General features: G+C 27.7%; 1 protein-coding gene across 1 annotated transcript; it reads left to right on the forward strand.

The window, feature by feature from the left end:
* The first annotated feature begins 7,184 nt into the window (after nucleotides 1-7,184).
* On the forward strand, nucleotides 7,185-8,154 carry LOC120134152 (ethylene-responsive transcription factor TINY-like). The gene has a single exon (XM_039150626.1). It carries the CDS (start codon nucleotides 7,417-7,419, stop codon nucleotides 8,149-8,151), a length of 735 nt encoding a protein of 244 aa, XP_039006557.1. The 5' UTR covers nucleotides 7,185-7,416; the 3' UTR covers nucleotides 8,152-8,154.
* Nucleotides 8,155-14,550: the final 6,396 nt, after the last annotated feature.

Genomic DNA, 14,550 nt, shown 5'->3' on the forward strand with positions numbered 1-14,550 from the left:
GAGTTCCTTTACATTAAACTATGATTAAAGGGAGAGATGAGTTGGTTAATAATGGCTTGTCCCAGAGTCCATTAGAGAAATTATTGATAAAAGGGAAACGATTTTGCATCTGAGTGAGAAAAGTGAAAATGGTTGTAAATTGCTTGGGAGGCTGCTCTAAGGCTTTAAATTCGATAAGATTTTGAATTGGAAAGATGATGAAGGTAACACAGTTTTGCACAAGGCTGCTTCGAGAAAACATGAGGTGAGTTATTGAATACGAAACTAAGTTGACATTTTATGATCAAAGGTTGGGTTTGATGTGATTTGAGGAATCTAATTTTAATGGATATGAAGCCATGTTTCAATGTGATTTCTTGCAGGCCTTGATGTGAACACGATGAATTCCAGTAAACTGAAGGCCTTAGATACATTGCTGAAAGGTCCAAAGCAATCAAATGATCAAGAGATTGTCTACATGCTCATCTTGTAAGCAAGAATACCAAGGACACAACCTCAAGAGGTGATTACCATGGAAATAGCTTCTTACATACCCTTGTTCCATCAATTGAGTAATTAAACTATTTACAAACCTAACTCATATATTGGGCTTGAAATAAATAGTAATTTACAAGATAGAAGAAGGGATTCTCAAATATGGAGATTCAATTTCTGTACTTGCCGGATCATGTTTCAAAAGTAATTGTATAAAATAATGGATCAAAATCTCGGATTTCTCTTACCAAAGTAATTTTCCATCAAAAACTCCATCCAATTGGTTGAGTTTTTTTAACTAATAATAACCTCTAGTTTTATTAAATATATATATATATATATATATATTAAAATTATAATACGATTGTATAAAAACTAGTCGATATTTTCCTCAAAATTACTAGAATGCACAAATTAAATATTAAAAGAATAAAATAAAATTATAGAAAGAGATAGTTAAAAAATCAATTAAATAATTTAGGATAGATAATAGATACAAACATACATCGTTATCAAAGGTAAAGGATAAAAACAATCAAAATTAACATAAAAACATATCAAACATTGATGATACTTGTCAACAATCTCTAGAGCAGATGGTTATAAACTCTCAGTTGACACCTCTTATCTCTTTTAGGTTGTAGGTTCAATAACAACAATTAGAAGAAAAATTTCCCTTCTTCCTCCCTTACGTAGACATTGTTAAAACTCAAATATGACACATCTTTTATGATTGTAAACACCTATGGATAAATGGCAAATAGATGAAAAAAATAAAGATTATGATAAAATATACGTGGCAATCGATTAATCAAAGGCATGTAATCATCCTCTTATAATCTTTCAATTGGTTGAGTTGGAAATGAATTTAGTTACAATTTTGGGGGGAATTAAATAATGTAGTAGGAAAAAAGAAAGATTCAAACAAGATGATGGCGAATTTATTTTCTCAATTAAGGTGTTTGTTATGTGTAAGTAGAAAGACATAAGAAGTATTTAGAGTCTCCTAGGGAAGATACACGAAAGACACAATGACTTCTTGTGCTATATACAATTCAATGAGATTGTAATAAAAAAGTTATCAAATCGTCCAAACATCTTCTAAAAGTTATCTAATGGCCTAAATATCTTCCTACTTACATTATAACAAACATCCTAATTGAGAAAATAATTTCTCTATCACTCCAATTATGTCATTTTCCCCATTGCGTTATCTAAGAAAGTTTGCCAGAATTCTAAATGGTTACATAGTTGTTTAATAATAGGTATATGGATCCTTTATGAGAAATGATACTTTTGGGTTAGAACTTAAAGCCCACAGTCAGCATTTGAGCAATAATTATGGTGGACCCAAAGATGCTACTAGCCCATTAATTATTCAAATCCTGAAAGTGGCCTGCTCCCAAGCTATACTCATTAATAAGATTATATGTCTATAATTGGTACTTTTGAAGAAAAAACTATATATTGTTATTTATAAAGGATTTTATTTTTATAAATATATAATAATTTTAAAAAATAGATAAATACTGTAGAACAAATCTTTGTTTGATTATGATTATTATTATTATTATTATTATTATTATATCAGAAAAGATACAAGTTTAAAAACACTTAATCATATAAATTTATATCTTAATAATTTAAAGATTGTATTTAAAAATAAATAGAAGCTATGATTGGAGGGTTTTAGTTTCCTTAACTTCACATCCATTTCCTATCTCTAAATAAAAACCAAAATAAATCATTAAAAAAATAAAACAGTCTTAACCTGTTTACTTTTGTATCAAATAAAAAGAACCAATATATAAGAGCAAAGTATGGATCAAATTAGCCAGAAAATTTGACGGCCAAAAATGTGCGGAAATCAAACGCTAAAAATTTCTCCTAAAAAATTAAATTATGGATGGATTAATTCAAGTGATAAGTAAATTGATATCGCTTAAACAAGTCTCGAGTTTGAATTTTCTTTTGTATAACTAAGAGACTCAATAAAAGCATATATGTGACGTGGGTTGGTCTGGACGAAACCTTAAAAACTAAAAAGTGATAAAAAAAATCCCCTAAAAATTAACAAAGGAAAAATGGCTTAAAGACAAATTTAATTCACCTTGGTTTTTGAACAGCTCACAAACATGGTACAGATTCGATACACTTTGTACATTTGCTATATGGAGGTAAACTCGAATCTGGGTACGAAAATTTTAGGCCATTGTTATTTATCGCTAAAGCCAAAGCCTAAATGTTGATGCTTTCCGTAGGTTATACTTATTACATGGTTCCAACTATACATGTTGGATTTTGTAAATTTTTTATAAATTTGTATTTGTTTGATTGAGTCGTAATTCAATTAGTATAATTGTTATTATAACATGCGACATTGCATGAATTTAAACTTATGTAAATATATATTATTCTCTTATTTATCGATGAGACGAGGTCTAAATAATATGGGTATTATATTAAAAAAAACAATAACATTCGTATTCAAGTTTTATTATCAATATTATTATAAATATTTTTATTTTAAATTAGTTTTTTTTTAAATATATTCAATCTAGTGGTGCTCATAGGTCAGGTCAATGTTCGATTATAAGGTAATATATGTTCATAATCTTTATTAATCATTGACAATACACACACCTTAAAGATGTCGCTACTCGAATCCAGATCGCTACTAAGTCCACTGATAGGTTTAAAATAATAAAATAACCTAAATTTATATCAATGTCCATGTTTTATAATTCTTTTTAAATGATATATATTAATTATTAAAATTACACACGGACAAGATAATATACTTGATTCATGAATAAATCTAATCGAAACTATTATATATTTTAGATATTTTTCTTGTGTTTTTTTGATAATATATTTTCACCACTGAAATTTTACAAGTTCAACCCTTAACACAGAATCATGAATTCATCCTAATTACGTTTAATTCATAATATCAAGCTCAATCAATTAATAAGTTTATAACATTATCTATTTTGAAGAGGACACAAGTCATTTTCAAAGTACGAAGGGGTTCCATAACAAGTAGGCTATGGAAAGAAAAAGTGAGGACGTATGTTGTATTTCCCATTTGAATGATTGAGATTAATATCAAGATCTGAGTGCGTGATATGATGATAATAATATTTAATATATAAAACATGTGGTCGTCACTATGTGATTATTGAAACGAATGACAATATGGTGTTGTATATTAAAATGTTGTTATCGATCATTTAAGCACACTCAAATCTATTATCGTTTCACGGATCTTTTAGTTGTAATTCTTATATGTATTATATGATAGTGGATTATATTTGAAATTTTTAACACTTTTAATATTTTACATTTTAAATTAGTTTAAAAAATGATGTTGAGTTTCCATAATTAATAATTCATTTTTATCATGATCTCTCAATATTTTTTTATCTAATTTTTTAAATATTAGAGTTATATGGTTTAAATTATTTTGATCTGATCCAAGATGATTAGGAAGAAACTCACTAGAAATAAAGGTTAAAACAGGAATATATGGGGACGGACAAAGTAATTCAATCCTTGTAAAAGTTTACTTTTTCCTTAAGAAAATTAGAAACTCAGTTTAAATAAATTATTTTATATGCAAGTTTCCTTTATAAATAAGAAATTTATCTCGATAATAGATACTATTAATTAGAGTTTAGATGTAAGTTGATGAAACCCTAAATCATATTTAAATGAAAATTTAATTCTACTTTTTTTATATAGTAAATCTTCTCCTCTTCTACCCAATGCTTTTTTTATTCTTAAAAGAGTTTTTCATGTTAAATTTTAATATTCTTTATTTTATAATTATTTTACATTCGTTATTATCATGCTTATAAATAGTATATTAAAATTTTTCTCCTTTTACTTTTCTTATAAAAGTATTATTTCTATAAACTATAAAATTAAATGTTAAATTTTAATTCAATGAGTATTGAATTTGAACTTAAAAATTATTTGTTCTTATTGAAAATTATGTGTTGGATTACGTTCTTTTGTTTAAATTTAACCGTAAAAATGTAATAGTTATAAATAATGTCACATTTTATTATAATATATATAAGTAATTTATTAAAGGAAAACTATAAACAATTTGTATTTTTAACATTTATTGTTTAAACCTTATACCCCAAATATCATAGTTGCAGCTTGCAAGAGAAGCTAGCGTAGAATTTTATGTGCCAACATATGGAGTTTACCGAATCGCAACCCATGAACAAGTTTGAACATTTTTCTCCCAATAAACCAGTGATAGTAATAAATGTTTTTTATTAATCTAAGGGGATTTCAAGATAATATGTGTTTTAGTGATCATTAACTATTTGATAATGAAAGGTCAATTACTCTTGTAGACTTTTGGTGCTCGAACTTTAGACCACTATGAATAACAACATTCTTAAAATCACTGAGGTAGCTTGGTTTGTCTAATCGTAACAAAAAAAATATTAAGTCCAAATAACTAGATTAGCAATTATGATCAAATCGCATATAGCAAAGCTTGAGTTCAACAATATGATAAAAAAATTACAATGTAACACAGTTTATCATGCGATTATAACATATTAAGTGGTTTAAGTGATAAAAGAGAATGTTGTTCTTTTAAAAAATTTAAGTTTGAACAACTACGTCTACAGTGTGTGTATAGTACAAATAACTAAGAAAAATTATAAAATGAAATCATATTGTAAAGTGTCCAATAATAACAAAACTGATAGAAAAAATAATAAAATCAATAACGTTTACAGATATGTTAACAAAACCAATAAAACGTCAAGTAATAACACAACCGGTATAAATAATAATGTTTATAATATTTTTTTTATTAATTTTATTAAAAAAATAATAACAAAACAAAAACATATTTCTTAAACGTATATTAAACTTTCTCATATTAAATACTATCCCACAGTAAACTTTCTCGACATCTACCTTCTATGCAAATGCACTCTACGTGCAATTAACAGCGATCATGTGTTGACATGCGTAATATCCTAGCTTAGCCAATCACCTCCAAGACGGCTAGTCAAGGTTGATGACGCGACAATCCTGAAACTATCAGTCGGCACCGTCAGACTATCTCCACCATGATTGTTATTGTGGGAGGAGTGTTTTTGGAATAGCCTAAAGATTTATGGAGAGAACTAGAAAGAGTCATTCTTTGAATTAGGAGGAAAGATTAGAGATAAATTACATATTTAATTATCATTTTGATTATTTAAATATTTTTTTAAATTCATCTTTAATATTATATTTGGTTTCAATTTTGGTCACCCATAGTTAAAAAATTAATAATGATATTGATGTGTCATCATAAATTAATGTCATTTCATCATTAAAAAAATGTCATATAATCAATTATGTTAATTTTTTAACAGTAGATTATCAAAATAAAATTAAAACGTAAATTTAGTAATGATTTTAAAAAATTAATTGAGTGACTAAAACAAAATAAAAATGATATTTGAGTGACTAAATACGTAATACTTGGATATTGGACCAAGGGTATCGATACCCTTGTTCAAATTTTATTAAATTTATTATTTGATTTTTAGTGATTATTATAACTATTTGATGTCGTTAATATTTTAAATCATTTATAATATGATTTTTAACAACTTGATTAAAGTTTTCATAACCAAGTTAAATTCACTCAGATACAATCTTGTTTTTTTTTTTTGCAATCATTCAGATACAATCTTATTATAATATCAAAATGTGACATTTTATGTTTGACCGAACGCCTAGAGTACATAGAGATATTATGCATTTGTTGTCAAGGGTTGCAATACCCTTGACCTTTTAGGTCGGGATAGTTTACAGGAATAAACAAATATATCATTTGGTAAACTATTCGTCTAATGTTTATTTATGTATGTTTGTTAAATTAAATAAATGAGTATGAATAAAAAATGTATGTTTATTTAATAAACGAACAAACACAAACAGATGTGTGTATATGTTCACAAACAAGCTCATTTATGAGCTCGTTTATCGACTCCTCATGAACAAACTTGTTTACCCAGTTCTCTTTTTTTTTTTACATTTTAAATATTGTTAAAGGTATGGACTAAATTAAACACATGGTAAAAGTTAAAAATTAAACTATGAATTTTAAGGAGTTTAAATACTAGTGTGTAAATTTAACTGAACATATAAACTAACAGTAAATGAATACTAAACAAGCACTAAATGAACTCTAAACGAACACTAAACAAGCACTAAACGAACACTGAATGAACGCTAAAAGAATATGTTCGTGAACATATAAACAAACACGTTAACGAATACTAAACGAATATGTTGACAAACAATAAATAAATGATCACAAACACAATATTAAAAATTTAAACAAACACAAATCGAATATAAAAACATTTAAAAATAAATAAATAAACATGAAGATAATCTTGTTCGTTAAAAAATGAATTCATTTACACCCTAGGCTCATTCACTTGAAATTGGAGACAAATCGTTTCTTCGATGGTGAGTCCATTTCCTTCCAGCTGTTGCCGGATCACTATGGTAGGAGAACCATTTTTCCCATTAAATAAATCACAGAGATACCGTTAGGAAGCTATTAAAAAAAGGGAGAGGTCGGTCGAGTTCGTTTGTTATATTATGTGGGGATTAGTTATAAACGCCACGTTTTAACTTCAACTTTCCATTCCATTCCATTCAATTTCCTCTCCTTACCTTTCCATTGCTAAAAATCCCCTCGATTCTCCCTCGCTTTCCTCAAACCAAATCTCTCCCTTTTCTCTCTGTTTTACTCTCTCATGTCTTACAAAGCAAAAACCTTCACTTTCTTCATGTTTTGTTCATAAACTTGTTCAAAAAGTTGCATGTTTTTAACTGTGAATTTTCTCTTCTTTTTTTTAGCATTCTTCTGTGTTAAAGGAAACCCAGGATCATAAATTTGCAATGGCTGACTCACCAAAATCGGAAACTGGGTCAAGCACCTTGACCAACATCTCTTCTTCTTTGTTTCCGCCTTCATTATCATCTTATGATGGTAAAAGGAGAACGGGTACTGACTCGGTACCCGATTCCCAGAGTGAAAAGCGTCCGAGGGATAGTAGCACCAAGCACCCGGTATATCGGGGGGTCCGAATGCGGGCGTGGGGCAAATGGGTGTCCGAAATCCGTGAGCCCCGGAAGAAGAGCCGGATCTGGTTAGGCACTTTCTCGACTCCCGAGATGGCGGCACGTGCACACGACGTCGCGGCGTTGAGCATCAAAGGCAATTCGGCGATCCTAAACTTCCCTGAACTCGCCGAGTCGTTACCGCGACCGGCTTCCAACTCCCCCCGCGACGTCCAAGCAGCTGCCGTTAAAGCTGCCTCAATGGAGTTGTTAAGCAATATTACATCATCGTCGTCTATAATATCGTCGGCTTCGACATCGACATCGTCATTGAACACGGATAACGTGTCGACACCGGAGGAGCTGAGTCAGATAGTGGAACTACCGAGTTTAGGGACGAGTTACGAATCAGTGGAGATAGGGACTGATTTTGTGTACCCGATTGACGGATGGCTACTGAATCCCAATAGCATGCCTTGGTATTACGAAGAAAATAATGGGTATTTTTGGGATGATATTTCTATGCAAACTCTAATCACAAATGTGTTTGGTCCTTTACCATGGAATCATTAATGGATAATCTTAGAAATTAGTGTGTTTTTATCAAATTGTCCTTTTTACAAATTTTTAATAGTTTAATTATTATAAAATAATATTTGTTTAAAATAATTTATAATAACTATAGATAAAATATTATTTACAGACACAACTACTTCAATTCATATTTTTTAAATACTTTTTTTATCATTAAAATAAGTCAATGGGTTATTTTACATTTAATTTACATTCGAAAAGGAAAATACCTTGCTTGGCTACCAAGAATTATGCTATAGATTTGGTGTTTGGTCCATATGGCAAATTTTACGTCTTTGAGCTTTTTGGTATGCATTTGTTTTGCTTGATTGGTCATAGAAAACAAAATTAGTAAGGCAAAAAGAATTTACAAAGCTTGTAGAAGAATTTATCCTTTTTTTCTTTTTCATTTTTTGAATAAAATAAAGGAAAAGGTCAAAGACAGTGGTTTATTTTTTAAAATATTTATATCTATATATAATTGATACACTTTTTAATTTCATTTTTTAGAAATTTAATGATTCATTTTATCTCATGTTGGAGCAATTAAAGCTGATATGTTTTCGTATTTGGAGTCTTTTCGGTTTTCAAGACTTTAATCCAATTATTAAAAGGCTGAGGTTAGTGGCTTTAGTTTCGTTTTGGCCATCTAACTTTTTTTTTAAATCATTACTAACGTTACGTTTTAGTTTTATTTTGGTCACCCATCGTTAAAATATTAACAATGATGTTGATGTGTCACCATAAGATAATATCATATCATTATTGAAAGAAAAATAAAAAAATATTACGTCAATAATTTTATTAATTTTTAATGGCTGGTGACAAAAATAAAACAAAAATGTAACATTAGTGATGATTTTGAAAAAAAATCGTTAGATGACCAAAACGGAATCAAGGTAATAATTGGGTGATTAAATACATTGTTTATCCTTTCTTTTATTTACTGACTAACTGAGATTATCATTAATGAATGTATACCCTGATTTCCCTGAACAAAATCCTTAATTATCATGCCCACTGTTTTTTGATCAAAATCTTATTGCAGTCATGTAATACCGAACTGCCATTAATTAAGTAAACTGATAAAATTAATGTATCTATTGTCGATAATCACTGTTCAGATTAACTGGATGAATAAGGCAAATTAATTGTACCTACTATTAATGTCGAATATTTTGTAATAAAATAAAGATGCAGAGAAATTAGGGTTTTTGATTTTCCCTAGCAATAACTCATGCTTGAATTCTTACTTAGATCGTTGACCTTTGGTTTATAAAATGAATAATTTGGGAATTGCAATTAATTTCAAGTATTTAATTAGTTTTATTATTTTTATCTGCATATTCAAACACAGAAAACAAAATGATTGTTAATATATAAAGTATTGATAATTTTTTAATAGTACGTGATGATTATACTGTATTATCTGTTTAGAATTTTTTATATCTTATAAATACAATTACTCGAATCTAGAATATTTAAAAAAATAATTTTCCATTTTATCATTAAAACTACTTAATGAGTTTAAATACTAGTAAATTTTAACTCCAAATATCAATTATTCAATTTTAATAATAGTTAATTTTGAATCATATAAATGAGTAAAAGAGTATTTTGGGGCACATATTTCGACATTTCATTTAATGAAGTTAGTGGTTTTGGATTAGTAATATAAAATCAAAATTATTTTTTTGTGGGGTTTTTTTGTTCTTAATTATTATATTGCTTTTTCTCTTTTCTCAAATCACGAAACAGGTTTTGGGATGCATTACAAGACAAAATATGAAAACTATCTCTCTTTTAATTATCATCTTTCATTCTTAATTATTGTCTTTTAAAGAGATTGTATGTTGTCTGGTTTGGAAAAGTCTCAAATCGTTAGGTGAAGTGGGATTATTGACACTTGAAAATAAGCCATCATCCTTTCCAGCTTTGTATTAGAAATCAAAGTAAAACAAATATTACCAAGTGATTTAAAATCTTAATTCAATTAACTCGTACCATTTCTTTTAAAAGAGAAGAAAAATATAAAATTTAAATTTTATTGATGAAAAAATGAAATTGTAACGGTTGTAAGTGGTTTGTCCATTCTAATTTAGATAGAGAGCCCGGGAAACGCTCACGTGTGGCGTCTTGGTATACGGTTAAAATAAAGTGTTATCGGTATTATTATTATTTTAAATAATAAAACAATAAAAAACGATCGAAAACATCATTATTTTGACCGGTTATAATTACCTATATAGGTAAACATGGTAAAAAAAATGGGTCAAAAAAAGATGTTTTAAGTAGCGTTTTATCGAAAACATCATTTTTTGACCAAATTTTTTTACTGCATTTACCTATGTAGGTAATTATAATCGGTCAAAATAATGATATTTTCGATCATTTTTTTACCGATTTTATTATTTAAAATAATAACAAAATTCGTAACGCCTTATTTTTATCGTATACTAAGGCGTCGCACCACATAATTGCCCAGAGAATCCACCAGATGGTTTTGTGAGGAGAATAGAGAGAGGCGTGCTAAGAATATTATGAACAGTAAAAAGCAAAGAGAGAGTCTGAGAGAAGGAACATATCCATTCCTTCAATCATTTACCGTGACTTATATATTGATATTTAGTGTTTTTATTAGGGTTAGAATCATGATTGTTATTATGATTGTTATTTGTAAGTTCACATATTGAATAGACTTTGTCATCATATATTAATTTTGGTGATATGAGATTGATATCGATCAGATTAAGGGATAACAATTGATAAAAGGATATGAATATTTAGAGGCTCCTATAAGGAGGGATAGATCGAGGGGTAGGTGAGGGTAATTGTCCTCCTGAAAAATTAAAATTATCATATATTTTAGATTTTTTATATGTATTTTCTATTGAAAATGTTTTTTTCCTATAATTTTATAAGTCCATATCTTCTTAAAATTTAAAAAATTTATCTCCTAACATAAAATTTTAAGCTCATCCCTACTTGAGAACTCTAGAGATTATAAAACTCTGAAGACTTTGATAACCAAAAAATAGGCTGTGGAAGTATTATTTGTGAAAGAGATTAAAAAAGGTAGAAACAATTTCAATTTATATAATGATCTCTTTTATTTGATTTCATTAAAAATAACTAGCAATGCTAATATATTTCAAAACAATTAATTTACTAACAAACAAATAACGATAGTATATCCTTTAATTGATAGTTATAGATAATTCATTTATCGGACTCTTCATGGATATTATTATCATTTAATTTAATGAAATTTGATGATGAAAATTTTAAAATATTTGTATATTAATTTTCATATGTCGACTAAATTTTCATTTTGTTACTATTATTATTGTAAAAATTGTGTTCTAAAAAATCAATGAGCGGTATATATATATATATATATATATATTGCAGTTATCTTTATACAATTTGTTAGTTGATTAATTCAGATTTGATAATTATACAAATTTATTATGACGACGATTCTTTAAATTTATTCTACTCGCGACACTCCAATTAGGATTTAAATGTTGTTTAAAATATTTAATGTTCTATTTTTTAATAGTCTAAGGTTATTACAATATATTATTTGTTCAGAATTTTCTTAACCAATTGACGACGCACACATTTTACATACATAATTACTCGAACCCAAAACTTCTAAGAAGAATGACATTCTCTTAACTATTGAAGTCACTTAATGGATTCTTAATATTCTAAAATAATACTAACTACTATGGGTAGTAGTTTATAATTTCTAATTAAATAAGAAGATTGTCAATACTTTAGGGGATGCTACAAAGTATTGGAGTTTTGGATTAAGTTTAAAACTAGGTAGCTGATAGTCCATTTCAATGTGTATATATAATATTCTCTAGCCAAGAAGTAGCACGGAATTTTATAGATTTAGACCCATTAGCCTAACAAAGTATTCGTTCCAAACCAAGGAAAAACGAAAGTATGCATATGTGGTTCACCAAGAGTAAAGGGACATAAAAACTACTGTATGCCTTCAATTTAGTCACTTCGATTGAGCACATTGGATACTAAATTTATGGTCACACTTGTACCTTTGAATTATTGCTTTCATCTTAATTCTTTGAGAAGTAGAGATGCGATGTGATGTGAGAATATATACGGGTATATTTGTTTTCGAATAATATAAGGGGATTATAATAATAATATATGTTTAGAAATTTTTTAATTAATTGACAATACACAAATCATGCATATGCATCTGCTCGAACCCAATAACTCTAGGAAGAACAACATTCTATTTTACCACTAAGATCACTTGGTAGGTTTTTATGTGTATATTTTAATCCTATAAATTAAAGTTTTTAAAAGTTTATATTTTAATCATTAAATAAAGTTTATACGATGACATTAACCATAATACATCATAAAATTAAATTAAAATTCCAAACATAGAATTTAAATTAAATCGGTATTTGAATTTAGGACGAAATATAATACGGGTGAAGTATCATTTTCTTTCCTAAGTAGAAAGAATTGTGTCTTGAAGCAAAATTGGATGCAAAAATTATTCAATTAGGGAACACTATCATGGTTAAAATAATGTTTATTGATCAGTATTCTTACACATTTGTTAATAAAACACATTTAGTATATTTACTAAAAAAAATATTTGAGGGAGATTTTTTTTTAAAAGTTCTTATTTCGATCACTATAAAATTTTCGATTTAATTATTATCAGGGATTAATGTTATTAAAGACAAGTGCATTAATACTTTAATAGTATTTAAATGAGTTTCTTTTTGATTGTTTTGATCAATGAATTATTAAATTTACTAAAAGATTGTATTTTAATCACTTCATTATTACATATATTTAATGAGATAACGTAGTACATTGTGGTTAATATCGTATTCGTCTCCTGAATTATAATTTTTTTTTTGTAAAAGGATACTTTGTATTATAAAAATAACAAAATAACCACCCTAAAAACCTCATTAAAAAACTTTCATGATCCTATTCGGAAGAAAAAGAGTGCACCTTAGGGTGAAACAGAACAAATTGCCGACCGGTGCATACAACCTCATTGGACATCATAGCATGGGACATACCTCAGCCTTACATCTTTAAAAACTAAACAACCATTAAGGACAGACACCAACTTTGAATTATAACAATTATTAATATCTAAGTTCTCTAGAATTTCAAATTCGATCAAACTATTAAATCTTTCAATCTTGTAAATACTGTTGTTGATAAATGTAAATGATAAATTCAAAGGAGTAGAACTTGATATCAAGACTTGACAACATTAAAGTTGAAATTCTTGCTACAATCCAACGATTGAAAGTTCGAATTTTCATATACATATTGGACCGTTGAATTGTTATAAGAGGTCACTTTTTTTTAATTGGAAAATATTATAGTTTGTCATCGTATTAGGGCTTTCAATGAAAATATCATAATCTTTCTCAGTTATCTATAATGCGTATATATAAATGGTTGTCCCTTGTTCCCATATGTAATGGGAAGTAAGGGGAGGTAAGATAGTAGGCTGCCCCCAACACTAGGTTGAGAACAGCTTCCGTAGGAGACCTCCAAAATTATGAAATACCTTCCATGGGACTCGATCCCACGACTTCCAGGTTAAAAACTTTGTGCTCTACCAACTGAGCTGGATGGTCATTTCTATAATGTGTATATATACTATATAGATATAACTACTAAAACATAAACTTTTATGAAAAAATAACAGTAAATTAACTATTCATAAAATAAGTTGAATCATTAGCATTCGGCTTGAACCCCGAGGGCCAAAAACAAGATGACACCTAGGAAGTTTTACTTTTGGGTTATGGCCCAAGTTTACAAATACCTTCCCTCTTTTCAATAAATCCACATCAATTGAAGGGATTTCCTCTAAAGATTGATTAAAATGTATTTTTAAGTTGATTTTTTATTACAAAATTTACATCATTATAAATTCAATGATAATAATTATAATTACGGTTTTATATTAAATTTTTATTCAAATTTTTGGACATATTTTTAATATTTTTCTTATATAATCATTGTATGATATCAAGTTAATATTTTTTTGTGTGTAAAAGTTATAAAAAAAATGTTCTAGTTATATGTTTAGTTTACACTTAAGGTTGTAAACTTTTGTTATAGTTTTAGATATTTTATTTTTTTAATAAAACTAGTCATTTCTATTAATTTTTTAAAAATATTTTATTGATTTTAAAAGAAATATTAATTATATATTATTAAAACTCATCACTTATATTGAATTTCAATAATGAAAATTGACACTGCGTGTGGCTAATCTAATTGAACAATGAACATCAATCATGATTACCGATTTGTACTTTTAGCAAAAAAGGAAATATATCTTTGGAGCTATATTAAAGGGAAACTGTTGCT

Source organism: Hibiscus syriacus, unplaced genomic scaffold, assembly GCF_006381635.1.
Source record: "Hibiscus syriacus cultivar Baekdansim isolate YM2019G1 unplaced genomic scaffold, ASM638163v2 tig00110597_pilon, whole genome shotgun sequence".
In the NCBI taxonomy this organism is placed as follows: Eukaryota; Viridiplantae; Streptophyta; class Magnoliopsida; order Malvales; family Malvaceae; genus Hibiscus; species Hibiscus syriacus.